The sequence below is a fragment of the Sphaerodactylus townsendi genome, unplaced genomic scaffold (assembly GCF_021028975.2).
Source record: "Sphaerodactylus townsendi isolate TG3544 unplaced genomic scaffold, MPM_Stown_v2.3 scaffold_1713, whole genome shotgun sequence".
NCBI classification, from domain to species: domain Eukaryota; kingdom Metazoa; phylum Chordata; class Lepidosauria; order Squamata; family Sphaerodactylidae; genus Sphaerodactylus; species Sphaerodactylus townsendi.
Genome location: NW_025950303.1, coordinates 1 through 10,027, shown reverse-complemented (window position 1 = coordinate 10,027; position 10,027 = coordinate 1). Strand labels below are relative to the sequence as shown.

Sequence of the window (10,027 nt, the reverse complement as noted above, 5' to 3'; positions counted from 1 at the left end):
AAGTAACAGCAAAAATCATCATCCCTTTATTTTGAAAACTGGGGGCAAAATTAGATTTCTGACAAATTCCATATTCTGTCTTCCTCCACAGGAGGTAACCAAAACAACTTACGTCATTCTCCTGTCTTCCATTTTACCTTTAGAACAACCCTGCAAGGTAGCTCTTGTAGAATGTGTGTGACTGGCAGACTAGGGATTCAAAATAATTCTTTATGATTCTAGTTCTAACCCCTATACCACATTGTCTCTGATAGTGCAATCAATCAAATTCACGTTTATTAGCCATGGGTAGGCTGACCAGACGTCCCACTTTTGTCCCGTGGGTTTTTTCAAGTGTCCTGGTTTTGAAAGGCTGCCGCACTGCCTTCTGGGGCGCAAGGCAGTATGACAGCCTCCCGCGCGCGCGGCCACAGGAGCGCACGGCCTTCTGGGGCGCTCCCGTTTCCTGCCCTTCAGCTGCGCACACCTACCCGCCCGTCCCAGTTCACAAAGGTGACCATCTGGTCACCTTAGCCATGGGCCATACAGGCATGTATAAGACTTCAACCCTAGCCCAGCTTCCAAGAGTTTACATAAAAATTAAAACTCAATATGAGATTTATACAAAGCATTAAAATCCAAAAAAGAGGCTATTATATAAGCTTGAAAAATACAAATTGTAAAGAACAATTGTATGGCATTGAAATACAGCAACAGAATACAGAAATACAGCAACAGAATACAGAAAAAAGAACAATTGTATGGCATTGAAATACAGCAACAAAAATACAAGCTCTGGGAAATTCTTAATCCCCAGTTGGTTTTTTTTAAAGAGGGGAATATTATCCACCTTCCCTGTCTGTGCTGCCTTTCTCCCTAAATGTGGACCCAAAGTGACTTACATCCTCCTCTTGTTCTCTATTTTATCCCCACAACTACAACCCTGTGAGATAAGTTAGGGTAAGAGAGTATCTGACTGACCCATGGGCACCCAGCATTGCTTCCATAGCAGTTTAGGGATTTGATCCTGGATCCTAGTCAGACACTCTTATCACTGCACTGACGGGTTCTGATAGATCTGGAAAGTTGTTAAAATCCTTTGTTTCATAACTGGTTTTGAAAGGCATAGGGCAAGGCCCTGTCCACAGAGCAAAGGCTCTGACCGGTTACAAAAATAACCATCCAAAAGCTTCTTCAGTGTTCAGAGATTTATTGTTTTCAATTCTGCGCAGAAGAGGGAACTCTCCTCTGTTAGCAACAAGGAGGAGGTTCAAAGGGGCTGTTGCTTGTGTAATGTAATTTATACCCTCTTACAAACATCCCTCCTTGTCTTCTGACCATTGGCTAGATTTGGAATACGTACACATTGCCATTTGAATCTCCACTCCTCTCCAAAGCCCACTTTGCTTTCCACAATTGGGCGTGTATTCTCTATGTCATCTTGCCCCGTTCAGAGACTTTGGTTGCTATAGTATTTCGCCCTTATCTGTGTTTTTCTGTACGCTTTGTCTCTTTTATCTTTCTGGTGAGAGGCCGTACCCAAATTCCACAGCATGTGTATCAGACTTTACTGAAAAGTGCAGAAATCCCCCCCCCTTCTTCCAAGCAAAGCCTCTCTACTAATGAAATTACAGTTCTTGGTTTAACTAACAGCATCTTACTGATCTTTTATAAATTACCTCTAATATACTTTATATGATTAAATATATGGCTTAAAACATTATAAACTATATGTTCATATCAGTTTCCACTGGAGGGGGCAGGCCGAAATATTCTATTCCCCTGATGCAAGTGCCTTGCCTGAATGGAGAATGCCCCGGTAGGCCCCTCCGCTCCTCGGAGGAGGACCTACTCATGACCCCTGGCCCAAAAATGATCAGGCTGGCCTCAACGAGGGGCAGGGCCTTTTCAGCCCTGGCCCCTACCTGGTGGAACAGGCTCCCTAGGGAGATCAGGGCCCTGCGGGACTAACAGAGTTTCCGCAGGGCCTGCAAGACGGACCTGTTCCGCCAGGCGTTTGGCCAGCCTGGTTAAAAATACATCTACCATGTCATCTGGCCTCCCGTGGGCACAAGGGGGGGAGGGGGTAGCCAGACGCCATCCACATTTTGAAATGGGTTCTGTTTTTAGGTAATTGATATGTCAATTATGTTTTAATGTATGTTTTAACCCGGTTGTGAACTGCCCTGAGCCCTCAGGGAGAGGGTGGTATATTAAATAAAGAAATAAAGAAATAAAGAATAAGAAAATGAATGAATGAATGAATGAATGAATGAATGAATGAATGAATGAATGAATGAATGTAGCTTAGACTCAGCCCCCTATTTTGTGTGAGACTGGCTAACCAGAATCTGGGGGATACAGTTCACTGCTAAATAAGGGCTCTTGCACAGATGTTGTTCCTGTCTAGAAGGACTCACAGGATAGCATCTTGGGGAATCAAATTCTGTCTTAATTTGTGTGTGACATCTTAATGCTTTCCCTCAGGTGCCAAAATCACCAAACTCTTGTACCATCCAGGAACCAAAGACTATGGGACTGTTCCGTTTGGCTGCAGACTTGGATACAAGCCACATAATCACCCCTACAAATTTTAATTCCACAGGTCCTACTCCAAATCTCCGCAGATGGAAAATTATGTTGGCAGTTTTCCTGACAGCAAGCATTACTTTGAAACTGTCACTCCTTCTGGTCCTGTTTCAGCCAGGTACTTTTCTTCTCACCTTTAACTCATTCAATATCTTCACACCCCACTTTGAGCTAGGGCAGGGGCCTGCAACCTGTGGCTCTCCAGATGTTGATGGACTGGCTGGCAGGGGCTGATGGGAATTGTAGTCCATGAACATCTGGAGAGCCACAGGTTGCAGACCCCTGAGCTAGGGATACTTGACCCACAGTTTAACAGGTCATAGTCTTCTTCCGAAAACTTGCAAAGCCTGCCTGACCCAAAACAATGGAGGGATGTGTACAATCTACACGTACACTTGTTGTCCAGCGTTTGAGGGCTACTTTCAGAAGGAAGTGATGAAGTATGTTTAACCCCCGCCCACTGAAGGGGGCTAATCCTAAATCCCACTTTTTGTATGACAGTTGTCAGTTGGTCTCAAGAGGGGCAGATTGCTACAACTTCCATTCCCAGGTACATCTGGGTAGAGGTGGGATCCAGCAGGTTCTCACAGGTTCCCGAGAGTAGGTGACTAATTATTTGTGTGTGCCGAGAGGGGGTTACTCATTGGTGATTTTGCCACGTGATTTTTGCCTTAGTTACGCCCCTCCTCTCAGCAGTAGCGGCAGAACTTGAAGCAGTCTAGCAGGAGGTGCACCGGCGTCCGTGGCAGCCTGCGCCTGCATGCATTCGTTTCCTGTCCAAGGACCGGCGTAGCGGTTGCGTCCTTGCCACAGCCCCGCCCAGGAATGCCCGGCCACGTCCCCGTCGTGCCCCGCCCACCCCCATTGGCGCTACGCCACAGTTTGAATCCCACCACCATGGGAACCTGTTACTAAAATTTTTGGATCCCACCACTGCATCTGGGATATAATTTCTAGCGCTGTGAGGAAGCATTACCATTAGAATCGCTATTGAGGGAGACATTACTAAGCTCTGCCCCATGAATCTCAGGATTTGAGATGCTGGCAAATCCTAACCTAGACCGAAATGTTGTGTAAGAATGAAACAGTCGTGTTTTTCTAACTGAAGATATTTACAAGTTTTTCAGGGAAGCTCTTCAGAAACTTTCGGCTCTGCAGTCTCATTTCGTTCCTGTGAATTGGCCCATCGCAATTTAACAGGTAAATCTTGGCTTCCTCTTAGAGGACGAGTTGCCAACGTGGTGCCTGCAACTTTCCTGGTGCTCACCAAATGTTTTTATGGGCGAGGTCTGGTGGAGCTTTTATCCAGCAGGGCTTCAGACTGACTATGAGCGTTCCCCCACTTACTCATAGCCCCCTCTGCCGCGCGCTACTCTCAGCGCGCGTCATTTCTGGCGCGCGCCTAGGTTTCCCCATGACCCCGCGAAAAACGCCGTTTTGAAGAGCGCCAGGAATGACGCACGCTGAGGGGGCGCGACAGCGGCAGCGTCGGGGCGGCTGCGTTGTCGCCGCCCCTGTAGTGGGGAGTGCCGGGGGACCCCACGCTACTTGGCTACAGTAGCGCGGGGCAGAAGGTAAGCGGGAAAACGCCCCATGCTTCAGCAACAGCTGTCCCCATAGCACAAGAATCTTCCGTAAACATAAGCAAGAACATATTTTAAATCCATACGTTAAATTGTTCACTGACTTTTCCATCTTTTGATGTATTTTTATTCATTGCTTATTGTTTCTGGATTAGTGTTTTAACTGGTTTTAGATATTTACTGATGATTTTTTTTGCTCCTGGTATTACCATGGGTGTGTGGGAGAAGCGGGGAGGTAAAAATATTTTCAGGGAATGAATAAATTGTACAAAAGAGACAGTACTGAGGCATAAAATCATAGAGGGGGAAGGGGTCGTACAGGTGATCTAGTCCTCCTGCTCAATGCAGGATCTGCCGCATCCCCGACAAATGTTCATCCATCTGCTGCTTGAAGACTGGCAAAGAAGGAAACTCGCCACCTTCCATGGCAGCTGATTCCACAGCTCAACTAGTACCCTCTCAGTAATCCCCCCCCCAATGTCTAGCCAGTTTCTTCCCTCTGTAACTTACACCCATCATTGGGAGTCCTAGCCTCTGTTGCCAACTGGAACAGCTCCCTGCCCTCCTCTAAGTGACAGCCCTTCAAATACTGAATGAGAATCATCATGTCCCTGTCAGCTCCTCTTTTCCAGACTCAACATACCCCAAGTCCCTCAGGCTTTCTTGGGGCGATTCGCACACGAGTAAAATAGGTTCGACCCAGTTCCCTGAGAAGGGTACTGACCTAGGTCGAAGCCATTGTTGTTCCACACTGCAACCAGCTTGATCCCAGCTCGGAGGGCGGAATCATCCTGTGCCTCTTCGCCGCTCCGTCCTGATTGGCTCCTGTTCTACGGCCATGTTCCGTCTATCCCCACCCATGTTATAAAAAAAACTGCCACAGGAATGGAGGGACGAAGGTGGTGTTTTTTGATTGGCCAGCTGTACGCATGCCCGAAACACTCAGCTGTGATTGGCTGAATGGGGGACTCCTGGCACCAGAGATTCCGCACTTTACTGGAATCGAGCTGAGTTCGAGCGTGGTTCCCTGAAAAAGTAGTAGTTCCCAACTGGAGTCGGAAATTTGACCGTTACACGGGGCGAAGCTGGTACAAAACCACGTCGATCCCAGTGGTTGTGTGGAGCACTTGAGTCGAACGCAGCTCGAACTTAGGTTGATAACGCAAGTGCAGAATCGACCTTGGAGTCTCTTACAATGGAGAGAGCTCCGTTTGTTAGCCCGGAGCAGTGGTTCAAGTGATGGATTAGGATTACCCAGGTTCCCTGCTCAGTGATCAAGCCCACCTGGGACCAGTCACTTCCTCAGCCTGGCCTACCTCCTAAGATTGTTGCAGGGATAAAATACAGGAGGGGACAATCACATGCCCTGAGTGCTTTGGAGAAAAGGCGGGATAAGTAATATAATAGATTGTGGAGTTCTGTCGGGGTTTTCGAATTGCTTTTGAGACTCTGGCTCATTGCGCACATGCAGAATAATGCACTTTCAGACTGCTTTCAATGCTCTTTGAAGCTGTGCGGAATGGCAAAATCCACTTGCAAACAGTTGTGAAAGTGGTTTGAAAACGCATTATTTTGCTTGTGTGGAAGGGGCCTAAGAGTTAAGTGCTCTCTCTTGCTCTCTCCTCCCTGGTTTTTGATTTCTCTCAGGGAGAAAAGACTCAGCAGAAACAATAGCCAATTTTTTAAAAAAACAACCCAAAATCTAGCTTTTTTTCAGACATAAATGATGCTCTGCATATGCCCACTGGCATTTTGTCATAATTTTTTTTCCCTTTCCCCCCTTCCTGGCAAAAGTAAGTTGCTCAGACGCTTCGTGTCCTCAGTACCACAAACTGAACCAAAACGTGGCCCCCTTTAATTGTTCTGAGCAACATAAAACATGTGTGTCATCCAGGACCCATCTTTCCTTCAGGTAAACCGTCTGATTTTCCTCCCCCTTGCAATTTGTTGTTCTTTTTTTTCAGAGAACCTGACTTTGGATCCAGATACTGCACATTACCAGTTGGTTCTGTCAAAGGATGGCAAAAGGGTGTGCCGTGGAAACAGTGCGGTGAATACGCTACCCACAAACATAAAAAGATTTGACCATCACATCAGTGTCCTGACTCATAAGGGATTTACCTCAGGGAAACACTGCTGGAGGGTGGATACTGGAAATGGGAAATACTGGAGTATGGGGGTTGCCAGAGAGACCGTGAGGAGAAAGGGAAATTTCAACATTAGTCCCGAGGAAGGCATCTGGGCAATTAAAGTGTGGGATGGCGAATACCACGGTCTCACTTCCCCTACAGAAGTGCTCTGTCTGAGAAAAGTTCCCAACGTGATCTGGGTGTATTTGGACTACGAGGAGGAGAAGGTGGCATTTTTCAATGCTGTGACCGAAGACCACATTTTCACTTTCCCAAAGGCTTCGTTTTCTGGAGAAAGAGTTTTCCCCTGGTTTGAAGTGTGGGCTTCAGACTTCCACCTCACTCTGCTGCCCTGAGATCAGGGTCGGATCTAAATATTTTTTGGAAGGGGGACAAAAATACAAAATGGCGCCTTCTGTATATTATGCACATATTTTTCTTCATATATGCGTATATAATCGACAATTCTTTTAAATGATAGAATGCATTATGTTGACCTCTAATTAATGTAATGAATGAATAATTACACTTTTACATTATTTTATCTATCTATAATGTTTGAATGTTCCCTCGACTCCTTTGCACACACACAAAAACAAACAAACCCAAGGAGGAAGTTTTCCAGCCTAGCCTTTCCCAGACGCTTTTAGAAATACTGACAACTTTGCCCCTTGAGTGCCAGTCACAAGACCACGCGATTCAGTTGCAAAAAGGCAAATGATTGAAAAAATCCGTGAAAGTTTATTACCAGAGCTCTTATCAACTAGATCTAGTTGGGTCCAGGACGAATTTTGCTAGCAATACATTCATTTTTATAATGATACGTCAACAAGCAGCATTGAATTAATGATTGGCTAATTAGTATTTCACCTCCTCTTTCTTCTTGTCTATGTCTTGTTTAAATTTGGATGCGTTCCGGTATATGTGGTTGGCGACCAGTTTGTTGGCTCTAGCTATACTTTGAGATAGTTACATGTCACAGATAACCATGAAGCAAAGCTCTCTGGGGAGGGGGTCAGGAGGAGAAGAGAGCAGGTGGCTTTTCTGAGAATCATAAGAACACAACATCAAAGAGTATTTCTAAGACAAACTTTGGCGGTTTTAGCAAGTTTTTGGGTGCAGGATATAGCTTAGCTTGCTTTTTACAAGGCAAGCAGTTTGCGGTCAGGGCGGTCGCAAGAACAATGCTCCCTATTAGAGAAATAAATGTTTTCAGAGCTCTGAACTTTGTAGGTTTAAGCTTCAGCAGAGAGGCCTCTAAAATCACAATTTTGGGGTTCACCTTACAATACAGCACACATAATTGTAGTCTTACACCAACAGAGACAGCATGTCGTTTCGGCAAGTGAGAGATGCAGGGGGCAACTCTGCCGTCCCGTTTCTCCCCAAGCCCTTTTATTGACAGTTTACAAGAGGAAAAACAAACAAGGCAGGTAGGGGTTTGCAGCACCTGGATACAAGACAATGAACAGAGCAAAGGGCGCAGGGGGATTTGGGCAGGGGATTTGGAAGTTGCACGTACACATTGGAGCCAGGAGGTCTTACAACCTCAGCGGTTTCTCCGAATCCACATTTTGGAAGGAGAGGTCAGTCGGATGAGTGTGAGAGACCCTTTTTCGGGGGTGTGCCCCCGTACTCGAGCATCTCCCAGGCACTCATGCCCTCCAACACATAATTTTGATATTGGAAACACCAAACACACCTGACGCTTCTTCACAGCCTGATGAAATACAGCCCAGGTAAAATTTTATCTGGTAATTATGCTGCTGGAAGCTCAAACGCCTACACTGAAGCTACTGGACTTTAGTCACTGGAAAAGACTCACAGGAAAAATTTAATATATACAGAGGTACGAGGCAAGGGGGCCCTCTGTCTCCGCAATTATTCATATGGGTATTGGAACTACTTTTACACAATATTAGGATGGAGATATAGAAGGTTTGAAAGTGGGAAAGATAAATGATAAAATCCAGGCATTTGCAGACGATACATTAATTATATTGGATGTCCCAGTAAACAAAATTGAACATCTTTGGAAGATAATAAATGATTTTGGGGAATTGGCAGGATTTACAATCAATAAATTGAAAACAAAGATACTTGCATTCAACCTATTAAAAGAGGAAGAAAACCAACTATCCACCCTATCAGGTTGCAGAATAGTTAAAGAGGTAAAATATTTGGGTATAAATCTATCAAAAAATAACCAAGATATTTACAAAAATAACTATGAAAGATCATGGGAAAAAAATTAAACAAGACCTAAATAAATGGGCTAGGATCAATTTAACCTTCTTAGGAAAGATAGCGTTGGTTAAAATGTCAATTTAACCAAAACTGATGTACCTTCTACAGAATATACCATTTATTGAAAACCAAAAACCTTTCAAAATATGGAAAAGAGATATTATAAAGTTCATCTGGGTGGAAGGAAACTCCGGGTGAAATACAAAATAGTAATCTCAAGGAAAAAGAGGGGAGGTCTAACATTATCTGACATGCATTTATATGATATTGCAAATATATGTACTTGGCTAAAAGATTGGATTGACCTAACACATACCAAAATATTAAATCTTGAAAACTATGACCTCACGGATGGCATGAGACGCTGTGGACAACAGAAGATTGTAAGAAATACAGAACATTTAACTTACATTATGTAAGGAAAAATTAATCAAAGTATGGGATAGATATAGATTAATCTTTTATTTATTTATATTTATTTATTTATTGGATTTATAGGCCGCCTCACCCCCAAAGGGCTCGAGGCGGCTCACAGTACAACTGTTTCCAATAACAGCACATAAAATACATAACTAAAACTTAACCCCATTAAAACAAATTTCCAACAGCAGCAGTTACTTAAAATTTAAATAAAAAAGTTAAAAGCAAGCAAAATTTAAAGACAGGCGCCCAATCAAAAGGCTGGGAGGGGAAAGCAGGGCCCAGGATGGAATCAAGGCCTTGCTAAGATGAAAACTGGCAGCCTTAGTGGTGGGTGGTCGAGCAGCGGCCAGCCCCGCCAAAGGTCTGGTGGATATAGATAAACAGTTATAGATAAACACCACTGCGGCTGCCGAGACTAGAGGCATTAAATATGAAAGGTTGGTCAAGAGAAACAAACTGGCCCACATACAAAGAATTACTAGAGTTTGAATTAGGAATTTGTTCTTATGTTCTTATGTGCCTGGCCTTGGCCAGCACCTGGCAAAACAGAGCAGAGAAAGACATCCCATTCCCCACCCGAGGAAGGCATTAAGCAGCCCCAAAAGCAATCCAACTACTAGGCATCCTGACACTCCGCTTCCCCTAGGGCCCTCCCCGCGGTTTGCTTGGACAGGAATGATGGAAGTCCCATTTGATGTTCTCTTCCAGGAAACCAACTACTGTAAGCGGTTACGATAGATGCATGCATCCTGAATGGCAGAGACTTCGTAATGCTTTTCCCCATCAATCAGAACAGGAGGAATAGTCGATTCTGGATGCCAAACATCTGGATGCCAAACATCTGGAGGCTGCAATGAAATGAATGCAATGAAAAACGGTGAATTTTCTGCAATGCTTTAGGCAAATCCAGTTCAGCAATCTGCATTTATAACGCAAACAATCTTGAATGGTCCAATATATTTATATCCTAATTTAGTCGGCTTATGGATGTCACAAAGGTTTTTGTTGGAAAGGTAAACCATATCTCCAGCCACAAGGGGGAAGTCTCGTCTATGTTTATTGGCTTGATGTTTGTAA

At 44.5% G+C, this 10,027-nt stretch overlaps 1 protein-coding gene across 1 annotated transcript; it reads left to right on the top strand.

The window, feature by feature from the left end:
* Window positions 1–2,587: 2,587 nt before the first annotated feature.
* On the top strand, window positions 2,588–6,771 carry LOC125424995 (E3 ubiquitin-protein ligase TRIM38-like). Its single transcript, XM_048482445.1, has 3 exons — window positions 2,588–2,686; window positions 3,688–3,768; window positions 6,116–6,771. Exons 1-3 carry the CDS (start codon window positions 2,617–2,619, stop codon window positions 6,634–6,636), a joined length of 672 nt encoding a protein of 223 aa, XP_048338402.1. The 5' UTR covers window positions 2,588–2,616; the 3' UTR covers window positions 6,637–6,771.
* The last annotated feature ends 3,256 nt before the right edge of the window (window positions 6,772–10,027 follow it).

Coding starts and splice junctions, on each gene's coding strand:
- LOC125424995 (XM_048482445.1), top strand. CDS start 2,617: ATGTTGGCAGTTTTCCTGACAGCAAGCATTACTTTGAAACTGTCACTC. Junction 2,687..3,687: donor TCTGGTCCTGTTTCAGCCAG/GTACTTTTCTTC, acceptor GATATTTACAAG/TTTTTCAGGGAAGCTCTTCA. Junction 3,769..6,115: donor GGCCCATCGCAATTTAACAG/GTAAATCTTGGC, acceptor CTTTTTTTTCAG/AGAACCTGACTTTGGATCCA.